Source organism: Mycteria americana, chromosome 3 (assembly GCF_035582795.1).
Source record: "Mycteria americana isolate JAX WOST 10 ecotype Jacksonville Zoo and Gardens chromosome 3, USCA_MyAme_1.0, whole genome shotgun sequence".
Classification (NCBI taxonomy): Eukaryota; Metazoa; Chordata; class Aves; order Ciconiiformes; family Ciconiidae; genus Mycteria; species Mycteria americana.
The window spans coordinates 77,757,067-77,784,548 of NC_134367.1; the positions used below are offsets into that span (position 1 = coordinate 77,757,067).

General features: G+C 35.3%; 1 protein-coding gene across 1 annotated transcript in view; it reads left to right on the forward strand.

The window, feature by feature from the left end:
- The window catches only part of PACRG (parkin coregulated), a 265,638-nt gene that overhangs the window by 132,798 nt on the left and 105,358 nt on the right, over nt 1-27,482 (forward strand). The window contains exons 3-4 of the mRNA XM_075497373.1: nt 12,429-12,600; nt 23,923-24,072. Coding sequence (XP_075353488.1) covers nt 12,429-12,600; nt 23,923-24,072 — 322 coding nt within the window. The remainder of the gene's footprint in view (nt 1-12,428; nt 12,601-23,922; nt 24,073-27,482) is intronic.

Consider the following 27,482-nt stretch of genomic DNA (forward strand, 5'->3'; position numbering starts at 1 on the left):
TGGCCAAGATATACAGCATTCATGGTAACTGTCCCAATACATTTCAGTATCTTTCTGGATTCTGGATGGTCATCTGGAAATGTTCAGACATTGCTCTTTCCTGGGGAGGAATGTCATTTTTCTATGTGGCAAATTGAACCAAACAAGCCTATTGGGCTGGTGGAACAGATTCCCAAATGGATGTACAACTAAATCACTTCAAAAGTTGGGGGATGACTTTCAAGAGTTGTCAGTCAAAAGGCAATCAGTTATGCAATTACTTTGTCAACATATGCCACAGACCCCTTACAACTTTTTGGCACTTTCTGAAAATCCCTTGGTCTTAAACATCAGTAACGGTTTAACCAAAGTTTCCCCCTTTAAGAGATCCTGTTAGTCAGTACAGAGCTTAATCTAGTTCCTGTGGCTCTGAAGAAGCCACAAGGTAGGTCAGACACTTTTTATGTATGCTTGACTTCACCTTGCTGGAAGTGTGTTTTTTCCAGTGTCTATAATCTATTCCAGAAGAGTGGAGAATTCAGATGTTAAAAGAGGCATACACATCTTAAAATATTCCAGTTACTGGAGTAACCTTATCCACCCTCACAAAAAACAAGTGTTTTTATACATTTCACCATATATAATATCCTAAATAGTATTAAATATTACTGTGATGCCTTTTTACATGAAATACCATTAGAATACATATACTGAGCAAAATGTGCTGGGTGCAAACTAAACGTTTCTTGAACTCAGTTGAAATTTAGTTTGTTACTTAGTTATATTAGCTCTAGAGATATACAGTTAGAAGTTCTGAGTAATTGGGTCACATTTACACATATTTGTTCTTTAATTAAGCTTAATCAGTATGAAAATAAAGTTCAGTTAGGAGCCCTATGCTAGGGCTTCTACGAAGTGGAGGAATGTCCAATAGTTTGTGCATCTTTCTTACAGTTGTGACTTGATTTTTAAAATGGAATAGTTTAAGTCTGGCAAGAGATTAACTAGAAGTCAGTGTTTTGATTTTTAAACTGATATTGTTGTATTGATTTCCTTTTGGAAGTAAGTTCAGCAAATGTGCTGACAGTAATGACTTGCTTTGCCATATTTTATGTAACACAATTTGCTGTGACAAATTATTCCCTCATCAGAACCCGTACTATAAATCATTTAGATTTTACTATATGCATTTAAAATATTGTTGATCTCAGCTTCTGTGTGTCCATTGGATTAATCATGGAAGGGGTATAAACAAAAGTAGCAAACTTAAATTAATCCAAAATTAGCTGAAGTTGCTCACCAACCTTCTATGAGGAGTACTCCTCTTTGTGACAGCTCAGATAATCCTGTTCAGTTAGCAGAAACTTTTATTTAGCTCCAGTTGAGAACTCCTAAGTAGGCCAATGTGGCACATTGCAGCGCCAATGTGGCATTAGTAGAACCAGAATGAGTCACCAGAGGATGACCTGACCTTCTGTGGCAAACACCTTCCTCCTGGAATGCTCCCCTCAGAGAGAAGAACATACAATGTAGGACTCATTCCACTGACAGAGCAAGCAGAGGACAAATCTCATAATGGGAGCTCTGGACCTAGAGACAGAGAACTGTTCTCACTGTTCTCACTTTCCTCCCAAATAAGCCTCATTTTTTATATTAACTTAATGAACTTCTCCCCTGAAGCTCTTGGAGAAGATTGTGTTACTAAAGTCCATAAAAATCTTTATCATCTTTCCTTGGCTGACACTGTATGTATCATTTTAAGTCTTCTTACAAAATGGTATTCCACAATTCAGAATGTTTTATGGCTTCCAGAAGATTCAAGATGGCAGCAGTTAGAAAAGAGTATCACAAAAATTAAATTTAAAAAAGTGTTCATTTTTTTTTGTGGCTTTAAAAACTTTTATTCAAGAAAGTACCCATATTAGAAAGTAATCTTTCTTAATACTGTGTATGTTGTTGACCTTTGCCTCAGGCTGGGCTTTTTACAAATCAGACCAGACTGCTAAGTGCAAGTCTTCGAAATAAGAACCACCTTTCCTATATGTTTGCATAGTTATCAACATGATTTGGCCTTAATACTAATCAACACAATTACCGGAAGATGCAGCATTATAAGTTGCAAAACTAATTTATAGTTTTTACTTTTTTATCTTGTGCTTCTATCTTTACCACATTGGTAAATCATTTCATTTTGTCAGCCAATTTCAATTCTTTGCATTATTCTATAATTTCTATCATTCTGCGTAATACTTTTAATTTAAAATTGTTGTGGCCTGTGATAATATACTAAGCAGCATCATTTCTGCTAATCCCCAGGGCACTTCACCATTAGCCTTTTTGCTTCTACTGTAACCGCTTTTAATTCATGAAAGGACTTAATTTTGCCTCCTGTGGCTACTAACTTAATAATCTCCTCAAAAGGACTCTATTGAAAGCTTTTTGAAACCCTAATTCAATATCTACAGGGCCAGATATCCTTTATCTATTACTTTGTTAACTCTTAAAACTGTGCCTTAGATTGCTTTCAACAAGCTAAATCTGCAGAGTACAGCCTACAGATTTCTGCTCTGTGTCTAGCAAGCCTGTTTCATAAGAGCAAGAGACATATAAAACCTTTAATTTAGTGTTGTAAACCAGCTTCTCAGTTCTTGCTAAACTTATGAGACAACCAGTTAAGTCACTGGGCTCTTGTGCATGTAGGATTCTGATTATACTTCTGAGAAGTATAGATTCTTTTTAAAAAATCAACCTGAAAAGTAGGTTGTTCTCATTAAGAGAATTATCCAAATGCTGTGTGAAATCAATAAGATTAACTGTATAATAAGAAATGAATGAATAGATTGTGGACTATGTCTTCTTTCTTGTTTTGTACAGTTTTCCTTGCTTAATAATAATGTTATCCACAAACATATAGTTACATCTTTGGAGCTTAATAAAACGTGAGAGAAGAATTTTTCCAATTTGGTGGTATAGGAATAAAACCTAAAAACTTGCAGATTGGAACAGGTGTATGATAGGTATGATATTGTTTTTCTCTGACAATGCTCAGGAATCCCCCATGGCAATGCATTTTTGGAATTTGTGAGCAAGAGTATAACATGTCTATTCGTGTAGGGACCCATCAGTAACCCCTTTTCTTTGCCTGGAATAAAGGCATAATGGGAAAGGCTTAAAAAAAGAAATAGCTTAATCACATTTATATACAGAAACACATATGCTGCACATTTGCTTTTGTTGCAAAATGCAACTACTCCCTGTTTGGATCAACTTTGAAATTGCTCCAATTTCAAATTGCTCCAATTGCTCCAATGAATTGCTCCAATAATGTCTCCAAAGTAGGATATTAATGTAGACTCACCTTAAAAGATTTGAAGAAATATCTCCTTTTCTGTTGGGGAGAGTGAACACAGTACCACTATTTTATTCTATTTATTATGGCCATTCTGCCCCCTTTCCTGCCTAGAAATAAATATCAAGAGCCAGAAGGTGATAGGAACGGTCTCATAGAATGCTCTTACTGTAGAAAAATCACTATTCTAATTTGCCTTTGAGCCATTTGGTTTCATCATTTTTATTCTATTTTAAAAAAATATTGTGTGTGAAAATGCGAATGATAATCATAGAATCATAAAATCATTAAGGTTGGAAAAGACCTCTAAGATCATCTAGTCCAACCGTCAACCCAACACCTCCATGCCTACTAAACCATGTCCCAAAGTGCCACATCTACACATTTTTTGAACTCCTCCAGGGATGATGAGTCCACCACCTCTCTGGGCAGCCTGTTCCAATGCTTGACAACCCTTTCAGTAAAGAAATTTTTCTTAATATCCAATCTAAATGTCTCCTGATGCAACTTGAGGCCATTTCCTCTCATCCTAAATGTTTAATGACATGTTTTATAAGCTTCCACAATTTCTAAAGCCATAAAACTGCCAGTTTTTCACTATGTGTATGTCTGAAACATTACAAAATTGGATGGATGGACAATTCTAGTTGTGCCTTACATTGTAGAAGGTTTTTTGGTATTTTATGCTATGGTTTAATTATGAAAACAAAAGAAATCTTTAGATAGTTGGTTTTAACTTTTCCCACAGACACTTTTTAGTATGTGCCTTTGTCCCAATGTTCCTGTTTATCTCTAATTTTTCTGTTTTGTGTTATTTTTATTAAAACCAAAGAATTTCAAGTTAATTTGACAGACAGCTGTGCATGAATAATTGGCAAAGAGAAAGGAAATGAATGCCAAAAAATAAGAAAACAATTACTTGGCCACTAGCTTTCTGAAAGGGATAGAATCAGTTGACACTCTCTCCTGATTTACCTTCACAATTAATTATTGAAAAATAACATAAGAGTGTTAGGTTTCATCTTATTAAAATGGCAGCAAACATTCTTTGAGCAAAACAGATTAATATTTTTTTCCAAAAAGTCAATTTAAATTAGTTCTATACTGACATACTGCATTGTATGTATTTTGTTGGGATGGACAAACTGGTCCACTCTTCTTTCAATAAAGTTTAAAATGAACTCTGTATTGGACAAAGTAAATAAACGAAGATCAATATGTCTTCCTCAAAAAGGTAGTGGGAGAGGCTTGCACCCACCTCCTTATTGTCCTTCTATGTTCAAACTCTGCCTTGGAGAGGAGGGATTTAATCTCTACCCAACCTCCTCCCCTTGCCTATTACTGGGACAGTATTATCCTCTTTGCTTTTCTTTTTAAAGAAGAGGTGTCCACTGGTGTCTAATTAAGTGTCTGAATATTGGAAAGTTTCTTCTTCACAATGATAATCCTTTGTGCATTCTGTAGTGAAGGAACAGAGTTTGGCCTCTGCTTCTTGCTGGTGCCTAAGTGCAGCTGTGGGGGATTTCTCAGATGGTGCAGCTGAGGGTGGAACTTAATCTACCACAGGGCTACGGACCCCTGAGAAGTCATTAATTCCCATTCACCTCTCAAAGTAGGTGTATATGATACATATAGTATTTCTTCACTATGAGAGTGGTGAGGCACTGGAACAGGTTGCCCAGAGAAGTTGTGGATGCCCCATCCCTGGAAATGTTCAAGGCGAGGCTGGACGGGGCTTTGGGCAAGCTGGTCTAGTGGAAGGTGTCCCTGACCATGGCAACCCAAACCCTTCCAACCCAAACCATTCTGTGATTCTATGATTCTATGAATATTGCATGGCTATTATAAGTGCAAATCATATTTACATATCATGTAATGCTCGTATTAGGCAATTGCAAATAAGAGAGATTAGCAAAATGTGGAGAAATAATGCCTCTATCTTAATCTAAAGTTTCACATTTATTGTGCTTGTGGAACTGTTACAACACATTAATAAATCGTGTAAGGAGAAAAAATGGAACAAATGGGTGTGTCCAACAAGGTGTCAGCAAGTCTTTGAGAAGCAAGAAGAATGTAACTAGATAAGCATACATTCTGAAGTAGTGGAGATACTTTTGTCTGCCACTGAGGTTATCGTGTGGTCTATTATTTGCACCACACAAACAATTCTCAAGTACGTTCCACATTTGTCAGAGTCATGTTTACAGAGCACTTTTCTCAGGGTACATTAATCTTCTATTTATAATGCTTCCCATCAATTAAAAGAAAGCAATTCTTTAAGCATAGTCTACAGCTATTTGCTGTATTAGAATAATAGTATATTTTACATGCTTTCATGGAAATCAGTTGACTCAGATAGTCTAATGTGATCAGAATCCAAATAAATAAGAACAAGTTAAAAACCACTTAATTTCCTTTACTTTTTTCAGTTTGGGGTATTCCTATATATCAGTTTGTCCCTGTTATTTTTCAATGAAGAATTAATGGCAATCAATCTGGATATTTTATATTGGGGCAAATTGATGATAATAACACGTGAGCTCTCATGACTGCCTTGTGTAGTAGCATTAATGCTTTTCTATCTATACTAGAAATATCTCATACATTTTAAATAATATTTGCCCTTTTCATATCTGCATCATATTGGTGGATCATATGATTAATTAATCTGCTCAACTCTTTTTCCTGTCTTACTGTATCACACTGATGAACTCCTATAGTGTAGCAGAAATCCTTGCTATTAGTCTGTCTCTTTAACATTGCATGTCATACTATAAGGCCTATATCTTATAATCCAGGGGTTTTTTGTCATCCTTTTTTTCCTGTATGATACGCTGACCCTCCTCTATATTGGCAAGACCTGCCTGATCTGTATTATCAGCAAAGTGTATATTAATAAAATCTAAATCCAGGCAGTACAATTAAAAATATTTATGAAAATGCAAGGATAGAATCCCCTCCCCCCAGAAATGTCCTAGGTTATCTTCTGGATGGCATAGCTCACAGACTGTTAGAGATTCACACATGTAGCTGAGGATCCATTTCTTAAATAAAAATTAATTCTTAGGTTGCATTTATAGGAAGAGATTTCAGATTGGTTTTTTACCCTCTCTCTAGCTGAGGAGGAGTTTACACAAGTTTATATCTTCCTTTTTGCCCCCATTTCTCACCCAATCATTGATTCTCTGGTTATTTAGCAAATAATATGACCTTCTTCTTGACTATTAATTTTCCTCACCTCAGTAACCCTAGTAAGATTAGATTGTCACCTTCAGGTGTGGCAACTGAAAAGAAAATGTTTTGGTTATCATATGCAGGACCATCACCATTTCTAGTAGCAACTGGTCTCCAAATAAATCTCTGTGGAATATGTCTGCTGTAATGACATAAATTTGAGTATTTGATTTTCAATGACATTACAGAGGTCTTGATCATATCCAGTTATAGCCATAGTTGCCTGGAGTAGATCATGAATAGACTGGTTTTGCCATATTGCCAAATAATTTGGATCAAACCATTTCTGTTTCAGTCATGCTTCTCATTCATACATATCAAGCATGACCCAAAAGTAAGTGGATGCATTTTATTATGAGTGTTTCCCCATAATTTGAAAAGAATCCACATAGATTAAGCAGCAGTGTCAGCTAAGAGAAAGCAGTGGAAAAATGAGGGAGAGAGGCAAACGAGGCAATTAGTCTGCAGGGATAAAGAGTTGTATTGCTTCATTTTGGAGCTATATATAGAAGGAAGCTCATTGTGTAGATAGAAGTAATAGCTAGAAAATAATTATCGATTATATGCCCCTAAAATGAGAAAAAGAGTTTAGAACTACATTTACTTTAAGGATCATAGTTGGGAACTTCATATCATACTCCTCTTCAGTGTTTTCAGACTTAAATGTTACTGTGTTCCAACTTCAGTTGAAAGAGTAATAGGACATCAGGATATAGAGAATACTATGGAAAATTGGATGATATTTTGCTATATCAAATATAATAGAACAATATCTCTCCCTAGCTTTTCTCAACTATTTTTATTGATGACAGCATTACTCTTTTAACTAACATAGAGGTAATAGGGAATGCAGTAAATTCAAAATTATTATCTATGTAACATTTCTGTATTTTGGGGTTTTCTTTACATGAAGTGATATTTCAGAGCTGAATCCAGATAACCAGTAGAGTAACACTCCAAAAACATTTTTTATTATTGCTTCTTTTAATTTATCCATGGAAGGCAAATATTTTCTTCTGTTATTTAACTTCTATTGGGAAGTTAAATATCTACAGAATGTGTTAAAAAGACTCTAAATTCAGTTTGACTGAGTTAAAAGATTTCTGTTGGGGTGTTTATCTAATTTCTCTCTTGCCATTATCTGTTTCTTTTCAAATTTGATAATCTTCCACTTGTTTTAAGGTAAGTATTTTATCATTTCATTGCAGAGTGCAAAATACAGGTACCACTTCCCTCATTTTTTTTGATAGGATGTGAGTAATAATTTAGACTAAAACTCTTTCAACAGAGAATCTCTGTAGTATGAGCCTACGCAGTATGTATTGAAAGGTGAAATACAGGAGAATAAAAATGGAATAATTTCTTGCTGGAAAACTTGTAGGGACTAAATGCAACAGCAGAATTGAGTTTTGAACCATAAGTACCATAAGCAAAGTTACCATATTAAAAACTCCATCTAGTCAAGGCTAGAAAATACAAGTGAGCATTACTTGCTCCATAGTGAAGATTAAAACTAACATCCCATTATGAATCAAGAGACAAATATACTAAAAGCAAGAAACCAAAAACTGTGAAATGCACAGGCTTTATCTTGGCTGTGGGTAGAGGATATTGGAAGGAAAAAAGAAACCTTGAAAGAAATCTTGGAAGAAAAATCAGAAAGGAAGTTCAAAACTGAGACTATTCTAGAATGTTTCTGCTTTTCTCTTTCCATTAACCTAGAAAATAGAGATGAAATAGCTGGTATAGAAAGGAAAACAAATCTTAAAAGGAACTGTTATTTTACCAAAGAATCCTTACAAAATCTTTACAATCCTTACAAAAACTCCTGTTTGACCTTATCAAACCAACAATTCCAGAGTTTCTTTTCCTATACCTCATTTTAATGCCTTAGATAAAAACATTAAATGAGTACATAAACAGTTAGGTATAATGTTTCTAGGATAATCATATCAAAGACATACAGTATTATGTAATCAGTTGCGTGAAATGAGATGGAAAATTAAGTTGTTTATGTACCTTAAACACTACCTTCTAAAACTCAGGTTTGCCTTATAGATTACCAGATTACTTTAAATATGTCTATTTAAGAAAGGCCAATAACATCCTTATTGTCAAACTTCTATAGCTTAAGTTCTCAAACAGCTTGCTTTCTTCATCTAACAGGCAGATTAGCCATGAAACTTATTTTTACTATTTACAACCTAGACTCTTTATCTGGGTCTTCATTATCTCAGCAGACTTGCCTCTCACTATGAGCTGCTTCATAGGAACAGATTTTCTGCTGAACAAATTAACTGTGATACTGCCATTAGTTTCCTCTCATCTTGTGCATTGGTTATACATATTGATAAAATAACAATTATAAACTGTATATTGTTTCTTTATCACCTAGGGAGCTTGTAGTATACATAAGTAGCATGGAAGTTTCATGAAACAGGAGATTTTACTAATTGTAATACAGTTGTTTTTGTTGTGTGATCATATTTTATAGTAATATATCAATTTTTATTAGTTGGCCTATTTACTGAAAATTCAGAGGCTGGCTTCTCACAGCTTACAAACCACTAGTACAGACGTTCATAATAATTATTGTGAGATTTCTTCTTAAAATCCATAGCTGCAGCATTATTGTCAGATGTGGACAAGTTTTGCCAAGATTTTGAGATTTAATCAGCATTTTTTGTGGGTGGATGTGAAAAACAAAAGAATTTTGTGGGCGTAAACAGAAAAATCACATTTTTCTCTGAACAGCTGTATAATAGCCACTTTTAAAAGCTAAATAGTAAACACAGAAGGAAAGGGTTTCACACCATAGAATGTAAGGCAAAATATTTCTGGCTTCCATATTGTGGGAGTTATTATTGAGCACAAAATATTAAGTAAAAATTGGCTGTATGCTTGGACAGCTGACACTTCAAGAAGTGAGTTAGAAATCAAAGTCCTTTTCAGAGCCATGCCAGTTGCCAACCACTTATAGCTTTGGAACTAATTGAGAAGTGGGGAGTACATACAAATACTTTATGATCTACAGCTAGTCATACCTATATTTGGTAGAGAATTTCTTTCATAATAAAGCTTTTGTGTCATGTGTAAAAATCAGATTTGTTTTTAAACCCAGAAATCATATTTACCTTAAAGTTAATATATCATTCCTATGTATATGTAATGTATAACTGTAAGACAGAGTTGGTAGATAAAGGTAATATCTTTTATTGACCAGTTATTCTCACTGGAAAACATTGACAAGCTTTTGAACACATAAGCTTTCTTTATATCTGAAACAGAAAAAGCATATTTCAAGGGCAAAGAACAGCTGAGAAAAATTGCTCAGAGTATCAGAACTATCACATCTTTGAGAAGAAAGATAACTGGTAGATACGGTTAGAGGACATATTAGTGAAGAGTAGGAGAAAAGAAATGAGAGATTCTATTATTTTGAGCAAGATAGTTGCAAATCCTGATTCAGTAGTCTAACATGGATGTGTATCCATCAAGGATATTTTTCCATGGAAATAGTTTGTAGTTTTGAAAGAGTTGTCAAAGCCCCATGTAGGGAGTGGATTCTAAAAAAAAAAAGATGTAATCTGATAAACGTGTTTTTCTTTGTGATCCCCCCCCCCATTTAAAAAAAAGACCACACATTACTAACTGTATCTCTTTTTCACAGCCAAAGTTTTCCCCAGACACCAGTAGCTGTTGCAGGTTTTGTTATCTATTTTCTGAAACTAGAACTTTCAATAACAAAAAATGCAATCCAATAATGTTATAAACCACAAAGAAAAATACTGAAGGACGTCTTATTGTCCTGTTGACAGAGAACAGGAAAAAATAGCTTCTTCTTGGTCCTGCTTTTTTGTCAATGATTTTTTGATCACCTGGCCATTTCTTACCTGATGCAGGTTTCTTGCTGTAATGAACAATTTGGCCTCTGACTTAGACTTGTCACCAGGAGTTTGCAGTTGCTATATTGCTGTCTTCTGTTCTCAGTGATGTTGGGGGCAGACTTCTTTTACCATCTCATAAGTATTGTCTGTAGCATGCTGAATGTCCTCAAGAAATACAAACCCCATCAATTTAGGAATTTAAATGTCTTCTGATTCTTGTTTTGTAAAGATCTTCATACATGGTTGCTTAGTATAGGTATTTTTGAACTTTCTCACGAATTGACCGTGGGATAATGACCCTACAGGTATCTGCTAAAGGCATTTTTCCTTGTGAAACAAAAAGCCAATGAGCAAAAATTACAGAGAAGCCATCATATATGGTGATGTGAAAACAGGAAATGTGGGTTTCATTTATTCCTTCTTCTGCATGGTTCATTACAGGGACTTGATTTCATTCACATAGGTGAATAGGTATTACACAATTTTTCTTCTTAGTTTCCTGTAAGAGATTAACAATCTGTGCATGAGTCTATGTAAGTATGTAATTGGCACTATAGTGGCCTATAATTGTAATACAGGCCACTACAGTGGCCTGTAATTGGCCTATAGTGAGATGCTCACAGCAAATGTAAAGGACTTACTTTCAAGTATCTGTTCCACTTCATTTTCATTTCTCATGGATGGATCAGTTTCAACATGAAAGACTGAAACAGTCAGGCCAGTAGCTAAGATACGCAAGACCAGGATTCAGACCTGCTCAGAGTCTAGCAGGGAGGAAAATGAATCATGGTCGCAAACAGAGAATGTATGTCTGGTACTTGCTGACTATGGGATTTACCCGAGAAGTGTAAAACCCAGGTTCAGTTCTTGGCTGCTTTATTTTAGACTTTTCTTCCATAATTCAAGTGAAAATGTGATTACTGGTCCCAAATCAAGGGCTGGGTATTTGTTTGCTTAACCTGACTTTTTTTTAGGATATTTGGAGCTTCAGCTTGGTCTATGTGACAAAGTTTGTTAGATGTGAAGGAAGAAGCATCTACCCAATTCCAAAACATAATCTCACTGGAAAAATAGGATAGCAGCTAAGCAGTGTTTTAAAGATAGAAGTGGATGCCTAAAGAGATGGATTGATTTCCAAGTGATTTTGAGGATCATATTCCGTTCAGACAAAGTGCTTTGCTGTTGAGTCACTTCTTAGCTGTATTCAGAGCTTTGACAGGCTGAAAGCAAACAAGTTTTGGTTCTCTCTGCCTCTCCTGAGTTTATGTAACATCAGATTGCTGATGGGTAGAAGAAGGAAAAGGGAAGAAAACTAGGATAGAGTGCAAAATTCCTCACAAAGTCTGTAACTTGGGAAGGTTAGCACACTTTATATTTTAGGATTGGAGGAAGATTCCTGTTAGAAATAGGTACCTCATTTCTCTACCTTTTTTCACAGTAGAGACCCATGGAATTTTTTTAGAATTCTGCTCCTGGAATTAATAGGAAATAAAATTAGGTCAATATTCTAGAAAGTTGGGAATTCTGTACAAATATTCATATTTGTGCCATGCTGGATATTTGTTGGTTATAGGATTCTTGCTCTTATTTGTTCTTTTGAGCGTCCAAGTGAAGATGTAAAGATCAGATTTTTCTGAAATAAACAGAATGCTGTTGTTAAAATGGCTGGTTTGATTCCTATGGGTAACTTACGAAGTAAGGTGTATAAGCAAAAATATCAGAATCTGGTACTGACTTATCAAAAAGTGAAAATATATGGGAGCATATTCATTTTAATTCTTTTCTTTAGGTCTAATATTTCTGGATTTCAATATCTGGCCATAAACCGTATTTGAGACTTAATGATATTCGGCAGTGATACAAAATGAATTATTTACTAAACATACCTGTGTAGATGGCATGAATTATCTGTTGGCCTGATCACATTGTATTAGTATTGAAAAAGTGCATTTATTTGTTTGTTTATTTTGTATTTTCAGGTAGAGATTGAAAAGCTGGACTATCATTACTATCTGCCTTTGTTTTTTGATGGGCTTTGTGAAATGACATTTCCATATGAGTTTTTTGCTCGTCAAGGAATCCATGACATGCTGGAACATGGTGGAAACAAGATTCTTCCTGTCATTCCTCAGCTCATTATCCCAATAAAAAGTAGGTGAACATGTGGAAAAAAAAATCCCTAACATTGAATTTATATAGTGTAGATTTTTGGCAAGTTGCTACTTAAGCAATAGAACATGACAGGCTGTACATTTCATGGAGATTATTGCAAACGTGAGTAAATTGTAAGGTAGAAGGCCAGAAGGCTTATGCCTTCAGTCACCTGGTATGTGCAGTAATCCAGAAGAATAGACTGTCTGGTTAGTGTTTTTCTTAATACAATGTGGTTTTTGGTCTTTGGAAATGTGAAGTGACATTTTCTTACCTGATTTTTTTATATTTATTATGTAAATCCATTACTGTATAAGCCAGTTCATCTAAAATGACAGGAGAAATCAACAGATGAAACCTATGGAATTACGTTTCTTTTTGTCCTTTTGTTTATTCTACAGTTGTCTTATATTTATTCACTAGATATCTTTTCTATCATCATTCTCATTACTTTGCATATGCATATATCTATCTAAATTGGGAGTTCTGTCTGACTAATTAATGCTGTATGTAAAATTATAGCAGTAAAAAAAATATTAATTTTGAAGTTTTTATATATTCAGACATAGTTTTTTGTAGAAAAATTGTGTGAAAGGTAATAAATTATTTTAATACAAATGTAATACCACTAAAACTCCAAGTGTAATACCACTAAAACTAAAACTTCTTTTCATGAAACCCCTAGTCTTTCAGATATATTGTCTTGTCCTTTCCTGTTTCTTTAGATCAGTACCTTGAGGAGATATTATTCTGAACCATCATCCTTCTTTAGTTAGGTATTATGATTCTTAAGTCTGCATGCTACACCTATACTAATAGATGCTCATATTTGTTAAACTTGGCTTCTGTTTTATCATTGATCAGTAATGGTATCGTTGCTGTCCTCTGTCCTGTTTTCCTGAGATGATTCACCATCCATGCTACTACAGAACAAAACGGAGTCATTGTATTTGTGATACAGAATGAATAGAGTCAAATACAGTTTTGGAAAAGGGGAAAGGGAATGTAGTTTGGAGCCTGACAGTACTGAAATAATAGTGTTGGAAAGGTCAGAATTGTGTGTTTTTCATTCAATTTCTTCTCCATTTAAAAAGACTAATTATAGATGTCATTATCTGTATCTTACTGTAGATTTTGAAAATGTCAAAAAGCATGTATAATGTTCAGAATTGTTACTCTGTAAGTGACACTTGTGAAAGGTTATGAAAACGACGTTACAGTTTCTTCCTTCTAAAAGGGAAACACATAGAGACAAATCATGTGATTTCTTTAAATCTGTATTTCCAACACCACCCAAATATATTTATAGTAGTATCATTTTTTTTTGAAAGCTGAAATCATTTCTTCAGAAAAGACTGCAAGTTTATGACAGCAGCTACTCAGTGAGGATTTAAAAGTCTTGCTGAGACCCGAATCTAGCTTAGAAATAATTACCTGGAAGCTTTAGCTGTTACACAGCTTTTAGCATTAGAAAGAGACTGCTAGGTAAGGATATTTATATGGGTTTTAAATCAAGTCATAATTTATGATGCTGAACACATTCAAGAGTCTGCTAGCTAAATTTAGTTGTTGGTTCTGCGTTATTTTATTGTACAGTGCTTATTTTTTTATTTTAAAAAAGCTTCTGTATCAGCTTTAATGCATGAAGAGTCTAAGTATTATCAATGATAAAGGCTTCTTCCTAATTAAAGCCATAGTAATATTAAAAAAGGCACCGCCATCTCAAGGAATCTGAAAGTGTCTACTTTTAAGAGTTTTTAAATTTGCTATGACTGCATAGTGTAGCAGTGTAGTCAGAGCTATACATTTCTGTGACTCAGCTGCATCCACAATAAACCCAGCTATGTTTTACACATATTACTGTCTCTAAAGTGTCCCACTGGGTGAGTTATATTTGATTAACCAGTCTTCTTCTAAACCACTACCATATTTCTACTGTGAAAGAGTGAATCAATTGATTGTTAAGCAAGGTAATATATACGATGGAGGGGAAAGGGGTAAAAGAAAGGCAGAAAAATAACTACAGATAGAATGCTTTTAAAAGAAGTTTTCTCTACTGCATGTTCATCAAAGGAAAATATTAGTAAAGAGCTGCTCTCTAAAAACATTTTAAATTAAATATTAGAATTCTGCATTATATTTTAATGACCTAAGGAGAAATCTATCCTCCATCCATCCTTGCTTAAAGTTCACACTTTTTGAACACTATACCCTTAAAGATGAAAATGATATTATTTAATGAATCTGTGGGTTACTGTAAGCCCAAATCCTTTCAACAAATTTTCTTCTGGTTATGCAAACAGGCAATGACTAACAAAAGGCAGAGAATTGAAATTAACAGGACCAGTTTCTTTCCTAAGATACCTAAAATATGATTAAAATAATATGGAAGAATGCTATTTAGTTGAAAAATAATTGCTTATTTTTGTTTGTCACATTGAAAGGCACTCTTTTGTTTTGAAATTCAGAAGAAGAAAAAAAATCTCAGAATGGAGGCATTGATTTCTCAAAGAGAAAAATGTTCAAAATATATTTTGATTTCTCAAAATAAAAATTCAAAATATATTGTACCTTGCAGTGGCAAAACATGGTAAAATAGTTTATAAATACAGTCATTGCATGGCATAAAAACCAGGAAAAACAAATTACCTGTATATGTCAAACTTGTAAGGAATACAACTAAAACTACGAAAATGCAAAATCAGAAAATGTGACTACTTTAAGGTGTTAAGACTTTTTACTCCCTTTCACAGAAGGTGTAGGCAAACCCATTGTCTGAGTTATTTAAACTAGAGCAAAGATTCATAAATTGAGATATATGGCCAATAGCAAAGTACTTCGTAGAGGTATTATGAAAGTTGTGATGCACAAGACACAGCGAAATATCTTCTTTGCCAGATAGATCCGTATTGTTATTTTCATATTGCAGACAGATAAAGAGGTAGAAGGAGGCTAATTTTGCCCCATATCACAAACTGCATTGGTGGCAGAGAGCAGAACAGAACCCAGACACACACCCCTGGGGTGGCAAGCAAAGCTGTTTGTAGGTCACATGAGAGTTCCCGTATTTTAGGGAACAGAGGGATCTGTCTGGCCCCACTATGTCTTTCAATAATGCACTGATGTATCTTAAAACTCACTTGTGGCTTACCATTACCTATAGCCAGCCAAGAATAGCCAGGAAAAGGGGTGTGAGGGTGAGAGATGCCTATTGTACCATGTGCTTGTCAATAGAAAACTCTTGTTCTAAATTCTGTGTGGTCATTATGGGAATGTAAAATTCCTTTTGATACTAATTTTTTGGGCAATTTATTGCTTTTAGTATTACATTTGCCATAACAAATGCCAGATCAGAAAAGCCGTGAGTCCTTTCGCTTGCTTTCATTAGGCTTCTGCAACTCTGAGATTCCTGACCCCAGAGTTCCCCAGATTCAACATGAGACACACAGGCAGACATAAACACTGAGGGGGCAGGAAGTTGCTACACCTTTGCCTGGTATTTCTATGAGTAACATCAGGGACATCCAATACAGTGTGTGGAAGCACCTCCTCTCCTTTCAAAGGCAGCGAGCATGCTACCATTTGTATTTTCTTTGCTGGCCGCGTAGTTGTAGGAGTTTGCAACCCCTTCACACACAAAGTGACCAATCGTTCCAGCTCCCACGCTCCAGTTCATTGCAACTGACTTTTGCTAATGCAATCGTTTGTGGAGCAACTCAGTGAATCTCGCATCTAGATGTATTTAAAAAAAAAAAACAAACACCAAACCTAAATAAAACCAAAATATTTTCAGAGTGGCGTTACATTTAAACTCAGATCATTTCAATGGTCTAGTTTGTAGCTGCACTGTCACAAATGAAGAAATAGTACGCAATAGCACAGAAGTTGGAGTGAGTAGAGATGATCAGAAGCACCAGCTTAATATAGCTTTGTTAATGAAGAAAATAATGTGAAATTAAACACTTAAGCATCTTGGATCACCTACTTGCCAGAATCTTTTCTGTTCTGTGCTGTCAATCCTAAAATGGACACATAGTCAATCTGAACTTAGGCCTAGAAGCCAATAAAGCTCATGTCTTTGCACTTAAATTGTGACTTAGGTGGACGTATTGTTTCTTCCCAGTTGTAGTCAGCAGACCAGCACTTCTGATTGAGTCCAAAAAGAATAATCTCCATCCTAAGGAACACTGAAGTTTTCCTTTTTGAGGCTTTTACCATACTGTTAAATATCCCTTCTGTGACATAGTAGGTCAAGGATACCTTAAACTTTGTTGAAAATGTTTCATTAAGGGAAACAGATTTTTTGTGAGTCAGATACAGAGAAATGCACAGAGCAGTCCTCCCTCCCTCAGTGTCACCTACAGAGTCCTTTTTAATGTTTAATAAATTTCTAAATTAAACTGATTTCTGTTTTCTTATTCTCCACATTCTATTTGCATGTAAAATGTGGATTGTTGTCTTGGACAACAGTGTAGTTAACTCCCATTTAATGTCAAATCAGTGTCACTGTTGCATTTAGATAAGTAAAGTTGAACCTGTTTGCTAGCAGTTGTTCTAAGCACTTTTATATTTATATTTCTCCTCATGTATCTTCACTGTATTTAAGAGCATGTAATAGTCATTAAATACTTCCTTATTTCACAGAATGCTGAAATATTTTTATGGAATAAATATGGTTTTCTGGGCTGTAGTCTTTTTCTTTCTGTAAATTATGTAAGTTGATTTCTGTCATCTACAGTAAGTAATTAAACATTTAATGGAATTGTTATCTTCCTCCTGACTGACTGTTGCTCTTGAGAACCAGTTCTGGTTCTTAAGATCACAGACTGAAAATTAACTCTAAACAAACTTGTTTTTATAGACTTAAAATGCTTTTACAGAAAGCAAAGGTGTCTGATTTAAAAAAAAAAAAAAGTCTTGATTCTTAAATACCAAAGCATTTTTCCCCTGTAGGGCTCCATCAACCAGTACAAGTGTTTGCAACTAGAAGGTTTATGTTCGATTCTTCCATTCAAAACTGGTCATTTCAGGTAGTTTCAAATGGTATAGAAACTAGATTCTTTATTACTCCTCTTTACTCCTGTCTATAAGGAGAAACTCTGTTTCTCATTCAATAAAGATAAATATCATTCATGTTTGGAAAGTGAAATCTGCAATCAACATCTCTCACTTTTGAGGTTGGAGTTAGAGCTATTCTCTCCTGAATTTATTAATTTGTTAATATTTAACATTTATTAGTACTGAATTTCATCTGCCATTTTATCACCCAGTCATTCTGTACTGTAAAGTCCTTCTGCAGTTATCCAGAGTCAGCCGTTATCTTTGGCATCTGGAATAACTTGGTATCATCAGAAAACTTCGTTACTCATTAGTAAACACCTCTTCCAAATCACCTATGAATCTACTGAAAAACATGAACTTCAGCACAGATTCCTGCAAGGCTCTACTAGTGATACTCCTCCTCTGTGGCTGTTTATTGTTGCTCTCATTTCCTATCTCTGAACAATTATTTATTCATATGGAAACTATGGCAGTTAAGTATTTCAAAAGCCTTCAAGTGAGGGACCTTATCAAATACCTTTCAGAAGTTTAAGAAAACCATATTATCAGGCTTTTCTTGTCCACATTCTTCTTCAAGGACCTACAATATATTTAGAACACTATTAATATCTGCAGTACAGATGCCAATATTAGCGGTCTTTGCTTCACCAGATCTTCCCTGAAATCTTTTTAAAAAATGGTATCACATTTCATTGATAACAAAGCTGGTTTCATTGAGAGGGTGGGTATTAGCATACCCATAAATTAGCATAATACTCAGTGTAGTTTAGCAGCTTGAGGCAGCACAGGGGAAGGAATGTACATCTAGGAATGGATGGAAACTCTGTAAACTGGCATAACCACTGAGAAGGTTTTGGCGACTCTTCTCAGTGTATTCTTTTTACTAGTTAATTAAACAGGGCCTGCAAATGTTAATAGAATTCAAGTTTTATAGGTGCTGATCTAGTAAAACACTGCAATTACAAGCACAACTAAAGCTGGAATAAAAGCCACTGGCTTTCTTTCAGTATTCTGCTAGATCATGTTTCTTGCAAGTATTAATGATTCAGTGATGGATCTTAGCTTTTCTGCGCCTTAGGCTTTGGCTTTACAGGAAAAAGTCTTTGTTGACAAAATTGTCCTAAGGTTTTCACGCCTTGCTCCCTTCTCCTCCTTCCCATCACCTCGCTGCAACACATCACTCCTTCAGTTGTACTGGAAGAAATATCTGTACATCTATATCGTAAATTGGATCAAGATCTTACCTGACTTTAAAAAAGTACAGAAGACAAGGTTGTTATTCTGGTTTTTATTCACTCTGGATTGAAACACTGTGTTTTGTAACGGCCTTCATTACTGTCCTGTAAAATTAGCATAATACTTCTATTATATCAGTTCAGGTAGTTAAGTACTATGCATTTTGAAAGTTTTGGACAAAATTCTCTGTAAGAGAAGTATGTATCACTTAAATCAATTGCATTTTGAGAACACTTCATGTTGGCAGTTCTTTAAACCTGACTGTGAATTTAAGAAGAGAAGCCCTTGATCAACAAGATTAAGTAGATCACAACAATCGAAGCACCTTTATCCTGAGTGCTTGTTGCCCTGCAGGAGACCTGCTCTAAGTATCTTGTTCTGCTTCAGGCAAAGAATTTTCTAAAACAGGTGCCTCATTTACCAATTGGGGAGAGGTATGAATGCAAACTAAATTGGTTTTAATCTTTGGTTGTGAGACCTAAATAGAAAATGGAAACTGTCAGTGCATTTCTAAACACAGATTCACAGGTGTATTTGAAAAAGGGGTTGCATATAATTAAAGGCCAGTGCAAATTAAAGAGAATTAAGTTATCAACATAACTTTAAATATAACTACCAAAATCTAAACTTTAATATTTAGAGAATAGGTGGAAGTTTGGGGAATCTGATTTGATTCTGTAAGGTTTAGGCTATCAATGTGCTACCTGGGGAAGGACGTTCTGATTCGATCTCTTCTGTGAGAATACATTGTGTCATGGAAAAGATCCAGTGTATACTGGGAGAAATGCTGTCATGTTTCCTGGCTTATAAAATGTATCAATCCCAAAGATGAGAACTGCGGCTTCTATTATAGGCAACATCAGAGACTGAGATAGGATTTTCCAAACTGCCACATAAAAATAAAATATAAAAATAAAAAATATCAACTTACATAGCTTCTAGGTCTTTTTCTTTGAGATGTTAGAGGTGTCACTCAAGGAAAAGACTTGAATGTTTTAAACTAATAATTTCTATAGCTTCATATGTAAGCTGCTTCTATCTAAATGCATAAGCAAACAAGTGGCATATATCTTAAGAAAAGTCTCTCCTCTTAAAGGAAATTAACAAAAGAAAATTTTAAATTTACATCAATTGCCAATAAAATTTAATGAAAAAAAATTCACTGAAGCTGTCAATGAATTGGTATTGTGCATCAGCCCATTGCTGACAAGCTTTAATAAACAGCACTGTGAAAAACCTCCATCCCAAAAATGTTCAGTGTTTCAAATATGCTTTCAAATTTCATAATTATCTATTACTGTGGCTTTGAATGGTAGAAACACAGAGCTGACTCAGATACTGAGCTTTTACCTACTAGCATTTTAAAATTCTCTTTTATTTAAGAAAGTTATGATGAACTTCACAAAATGCTTGTTTGGAAGAACTGTAGCAATACCAAATAAAGTATGTTTGAAGTAAATACTTCATTATACACTTGCATTGAGCAATTATTTAAGCTGGAGGGTCTCCTGGAAAAGTGTGTATCCTCATCACAAGCAAAATTGTCAAGTTTATATCCATTAAAGGAGAAAACATCAGAACTACCAAGCAACAGAGTCAATTTATTGGGTTGGGGTTTTTTTCAAAGTTGCTGCTTAAGAGAATTGCATAGCATGCAGACTAGATGACCAAAAGGGAAATATATACCACTGACAGAGGGAAGTCCTCTAAAAACCCTTTAGGGAGTGGAAATGTATCTTTAACTGAGAAGCGAACTAGTCATTCAGTTTGCTGTTATTGTGAAGATCCACATCCTACAGCAAACTTTTAGGTCAAGAGGCAACAGCCTAGCATGCTTTCAAATTGGAATACTTTGGATATTATGCATGTTTCCTTCTTTAGGGATATATAGCTGTACTGTACTAAGAGTTTTAAATGGTCTGCTTTGTTCCTGTGTAAGGGTACTAGTACGTTCTTCCATTCCTGTTAACCTCCAGATATCACTGACATTTTTCAAAATGTTGCAACGTATTTATTTCATATACTGCACTAAAATTTTCTTCCTTTGATTCATGTGGAAGAATGGTCTGCAGTGATGGTAGTACACAGAAAATAATTACCAGATTTTTAAAAGATAAGCATATGTTTGAAATTGATGTATCCTTGGGGCAGGGACTGTCTCTAATTAAATGTTTATACAGTGCCTAATATAATCAAGCCAGGAGCTGGTTGACTGCTATGCATGCCACAGTCCAAATATTTAATAATAATAACAACGTTCTGCAGTCCATGTGATCTCACTTTTGGTATTTACAAGTGTTCTCCTAACACACACTGCAGTTTTCTGCAATTTGAAGGGCTTCAGGCTCAAATTCTGAGTCTCTTTGATTCTACCATATCCATCACTTCAGCACAGAAATCTTGATCCAAATTGTCTTTTGTTTTGCGTGTCAAATGGAGGATGGGATGCCCCTGGTTTTGGACAAGTATCCAGCTGATTTTCTAGCATGCAGATTAAACAAGTGCCAGTATTACTGTTTAAAGTTCCAGCAAGCACCCCTACAGCACAACTCAGATGTAAGGAACCTTGCATGACAAGTTCTGTGATGAGCTGTTCTTTGAAAACATTCTTCTGGATTCAGTATGTGTTCAGTTTGCTGCATTCATTGGAATGCCTTATCATGAGGCGTAATTCATACTCTTGAATTTATTAAGGAATTAATCTTTCCCAGGACAGTCTTGGCTTCCACTCAAACCAGGGTTGTCTTTGCACAAGACAGACGTCTGAAAACAGGAAGCTGTGAAAACCTTTGGGATCCACCATCTGCAGAAAAAAGTTTTTCCTAGGGGTGGCTGGACAGCCATTTCCACTTACATGACACCTTCTGCATGCCTAAAAATAAGGTCTCTCATCCTCTAGGACAGCTTCTACAGTCAGGAAGAACTATTCCTGGAAGTGGATACAATTTGTTGGTTAAGGATTAAGAAACTGTGATTTCTGTCATTGATTTTTTTTTATGTCCCTTAAGTTAATTATTAGTGTTTGCATGAATAATTAAGTTTATTCATTTTATTCATGTTTGTATGAATTCATTCATACAAACAAATACAAATATTCATTCATGTTTGTATGAATAACCAATAATTATTGTACTGAAAATTACAAATGTTAATGTTAATGTTAATTTCCTTATTAGTTCGGTTAGCTACTATTTCTGTGTATGTCAATTTAGTCATGAATAAACGTATATGTTGGAACCCCAGAGCTTCCTCTTCCAATCACTGCTTTAAGAAAATGAATAATCCCTGTTCCTCTGTAAGAGAATATTTTCCTGCCTAGGATTTGGACTTAATCTTTAAAATTGTATCTGGGGGTCTCTTTTGGCTAAAGCAGCCTTAGAACATCTACCCATGAAAGCATAATTTGGAATAGCTAACCTCTTTGCTGGAACTTAGTGTGAGCAAGCATCTGGACTTCCTGCCCACACATTAATATGCTCAGAGACATTATGAAATTAGGTGTAGCCTGATGACTACAGTAGGGACTGGCAAATAAGAAGTATGGAATTCAGTCTGTATTTCCATTTAACAACACTTCTTTAACTTGGAATAACCCTATGATGCACTACAGTACCTTTATACCTTGGGCACTCTATCTCTGTTGTTTAGCAGTAGTTTTAGTATGCTGTTCATAAGCACGCAAAGAGGCATGAAAGGAGGTTACTTACTAGTTGATTTTCAGGAGTTGTCTCTACACATTCACACAACCAATCTGCCTTGCCCGTGCTTTGGAGCTCTAGCTCTGAGTTTTAACACTCAGCAGGCATGCGATAAGAAGCAGAAGCGGGTGGGGCACAGTGCATTTGCTTAAAGAGATGGAAAAACGGACAGTGCTCCTGTGTGAGAATACTACTTCATTCCCTATGAAATGGCATTCCTGTGCACTGACAAAACTTAGTGCCAGAAATACTGAATCCTATTACTTCAGTGTGAAGAGGCAGTTCTTGAAGAAGTTGTCAGTAACTTCTCTTCAAATTTTGGTGTGTTCCTTACTATAATTTTTTCCAAGTGCTTATACTTATGTTATGTTGAATCACTTATTTATATACTTCTGTGGTTATAAAACATATAGCATTGAATATGAGCTTATCTTCTACAGTTTTTGCTTTCCCAGTGCATGATGTAAATGTCTATGTAAGTGGGCAGAACACTGGAGAATTAGACCAATATATAATAACATACCAAATTTGACAAGTGCTTCCAGCTGCATAATTTCAGAGGAGGTTTTATAACTAGAGGGATTTTGCAAGGAAAAAAAATAAATATATATTTCAAGCATGACTCATTTTTAATTACAAAAGAGAATGCAAAGTACTTGCTTTTAGGAAAATTAAAAGAGAAGAGAAACAAAAGGTATTTAGAAGCATGACAGTGAAAGCTAAGAGAAAAATCTAAGTAGGCAAGACAAAATCTTTTTTTTTCCCAGAATGTTTGTCTTTTAAAAAAAGCCTACAAGGTTTTTCTGTGGTTTTTTTTTCCTATAAACATTTGTTTCATTGTACTGATTCTCAGAATAGTAGGAATTGTTAGCTGAATGAATAAAATGATCATGAAATAAATGAGTACACACATACAAACACTAATTGTTGCACTAGAATGTATCTGTTGTCAACCTTTGCAGGTTGTCTTGCAGTTGTACAGTTCCATTGGCCCCAAATGGTACTTACTGAACATTTATTTTTTATTTGTTTGGACCACACCAGTATTACACAGGCAGCATGAGGGAATAATGAGCTGCATTCTTTGGGTTACTGAAGAGTCAGCACAAATTGTGGGAACAAATAACAATCAGACAAGGCAGTGTTTTATAACATCAGGACTGCAATCCATCTTTGGGATCTTTCAAAGCTGGGCTAATAAAGGCCCACTTAAAATCCCCAGCAGAGTACAGTTTAATTAAATTTGTCCATTAGAGGACTCCTCCCCCTCCCTCTACATTTCAGAAATTAATTCTGCTTTCTGCCTGTTGTTCTTTCTGCATCACAGATGCACTGAGCCTTCGTAACCGACAGGTCATCTGCATCACGCTGAAAGTCCTCCAGCACCTGGTGGTGTCAGCTGACATGGTGGGGGAGGCCTTGGTGCCCTATTATCGGCAAATCCTCCCAGTCCTAAACATCTTTAAGAATATGAATGGTGAGTTATCCTAACAGACACTGTGTCTTTCAACTCCTAAGGTAAAAAGGGGCTTGAGGCAGGGTTAATTAACAACGTAGTTAAGATTTATTACTGTATATAAACTCAAATCCATTTGGAGCTCTAAATAATGTAAACCCCCTCTTACTATTCCCTAAGGATGCACTGAAATTAACAATTTCATTTATTACTCCTTGCACGTACAGTTTATTTAACGCAGTACAGAAGCACTGAAGCAGTTCTATAATCTTCCAATAATTAAATTGTAAAGTTTTGTAACAGTCTTTTGAATACATTAATAAATTGCAAAGGTTTTTTCCTCCCTCCAACACATTAGTTCAGTCCAGCCTTTTTATTCCATTTTGTGCTCTTCACAAGCAATTCACTGCTACCAGCAGGCTTAGGAAAGAATAAAAATAAAAGTAGCAATCAAACTAATTAATTTGAGGGTCAAGAGAACTCCTTGTTGTAGAAAAATGTCAAGTTACGTAATGTCTAGCAAAACAGTGAAGTTTGAAGTTATTACTTCTCACTTAGCAGGTTTTATTATAGAGAAATTTAGAACTAATTTGTATCTACAGTTGAGTATGTTGTTTTCTTTGTAGTGCAAACCTCTATTGCCAGTTTCAGTCTTTAATAACTGATACTGTGAGTACTGTATACTGTGAATGCATTTACACCACCGTCACCAGCTGAAATCCACATGATGTATATTGCTTTTGTCAAACTAATCTTTAAAATATTTTTCTGTAGTAAATCTATCTACTTGTCTGTTCAACTATCTACCAAGTTACTGACTTTAAAGTTTCTGTTATTGACATGCAGCCGTATAGATCAAAAGAAGTTAATTCCTCACAATGTTGCAAAAGAGGTTTTTAATGAAATTCATGGCATTTTAATAGTTACCTACAGGACTGCTTCCTATTATACTTTCTGTTTGCATTACTACAGAATGTATTATCTTATACTCACTATTCAGTGAGTATAAGATTCACCTCAGATGATTGAAAAATGCCTGTCCAAAGACTGACTTGGAGACTCAAATGAGATTTAGATTTTAGATCCCTTTAAATACATATATGTCTGTGACTCTGTTTTACTTAGTGAGAAACTTGCAGTAACATATAGAATTTCATAAATACAATGTGGTTCAGATGACAACTGTGGCTTTCTAGAAGTTGTGGGATGAAAGGTTGTGAATAAAATCCATAGGTTGAACTTAAGTGATTTCAGTAGGGCTCCTTATAAATTAGAAGATTCCCCCTTAACAGATCCGATTTCAGTAGCTGGCACAAAACAAGACTGCTAAAAGAAGGACCTTCATTGATTAATGAATATACAATACATGCTTTTTTCCAAATTTCAGCCTGAAGTAGCCCATAAATTCTCTTGACTAGGCTTTTCTGCAGTGATTTCAGATGAATAAAAGGGAAAGCTCATGTGTAACCAGGTACATAGCTTAACAAGGCATTAAACACATTCTAAATATATCCTAAGTTTTGATTGTATTGTGAGCAAAATAAAACATATTTTCAACATATTTGCATGACATCTGTGCTATGTGAATTTGTGCCTATATCAAACTACACTAAATCTTGATATATGGCTTTTAAGAACTAAAAACCAAAAAGAAATAAAAAGTAATAGTTCAAAATTAATACATTTTATTAAAGCATTACTTTTTTAGGAATAAAGGTTTTGAAAGTTCAGTATTACCAGCAATGAATGGATACTATTTGCAAGGCCTACCATATGAAACTGTTCAACTTATTCAGTACTCGCATGCAGGTGATAGGGAAAGATTCTTCCTCTGTCTCCCCCTGCCTCAAAAAGCTTATATTTCTTTCCTCCTTCATTGGTGGTTGACAGAAAATGTATGCTCCCTTCCTTCTCCTTTCTATCTCCCATATCCTTAATAGGCAACTGAGATGCAGGTCTTTGCTTCCAGTTATAAGGAAGGTGTAGAGACTGATCCAGGCTATTTTCTCCACTGCTTGTTCATACAGGTGAAAGATGAGGTACACTTGCGGAAAGAATGTACACTGTTCTTCCTTCTTTTATGTATAGCTTGAGAAAGGAGGAACTGTGGTACATCCTCCAGGAGTTGTGTGAATTGCAGTCTATTAAGTCTGACACTGTGGAAGTTTGTCCAGAATTAAGGTAGCTGGAAGGAGCTGTGTTTTAGTCATTGCCACCTCACAAGATCAGTATCTGCCTGCTTAAAGGAACTCTTTCCCAAATTCAGCATCTGTCAATACTACTCTCACACTAAACAAGCTTATAGTCAAGAGAACATTAAAAAAAAAACCCAAACGTATTAATAAGACATTAAGGCCAACTTACCTTAAGGTCAAGTTACCTGGTGACCGGTTCAGAACAAACCAAAGAAAGTGATTCTTCATGCAGTGTGTGTGATGTGAAGCTCTGGAATTCCTAACCCCAAATTCTTTGGATACCAAAAGTTTACATGGGTTCAGTGGAGGCTCAAAAATGTCATAAAAAAGAATTTATTGTTTGTTTACTGAAACACATGGATCACCTCTGGCTCATGGCATTCCTAAACCACAACATGGTGGAAGTTGAGAAAGTATTAGGTGAAGTACCATAAATGCTTGTCCTATGTTCACATTGCCTAGTCATCTCCTTTTGAGAGACACACTTCTGGACTAGACGGACATTCGCTATTATCTAAAACATCCATCCTTATGTTCTTCCTACACTGGTCCCTAGCACACTTGCAGAAAAGACTCAATTCCCACTGAGTTTAAAAATGTTCTGGAATATAGGTTCCTCAGAAATTTTATTCATACTACATGCTTCTGATTTGTCTGAATCATGATTCACCTCACAATATTAGACAGACATAAATAAAACAGTAAAAAACTTGCATTGGTAAGATCTTAAGGTTAGGATATCAGAAACAGGTATTTAATAAAACAAATATAGAATGTAGTCTTAGCTTCAGCTTGTCACATGCTTATCTCTTGAGTTGTTCTTCAGCCAACAAAATTGGTAAATCATTGTTCAGAGTTCCCAGTGTTACCTGAGATCAGAATATAACGATAGTTTGAAAAGCTCTCAGTTCTGTCCCACTTAAGCCTAAGCAATTCTTTCCAAATTCCCATCTGCTTCCCAACACTGAGGCTACAGTTTCACGGTCAGCAACAGTGTTGTTTAGTTGCCATTGCCTTCAAGGGACATTCTGCGATAAAAAAGGAGGGAGCCTTGATGACTCTCCTGTAGGCAGCCATTTAGTGCAGCTGACTGTGATTCCCACTGCAAATTTTTACTGGATTAGCCAGGGAGGCTCAGAACTATGTAAATCCTCTTTTCTGGGATCTGATGTCTCTGGTGCTTAAAGATGATATCTCCTTGCTCCTATTCAGCCTGCTGGCAAACTGCTTTTTAAC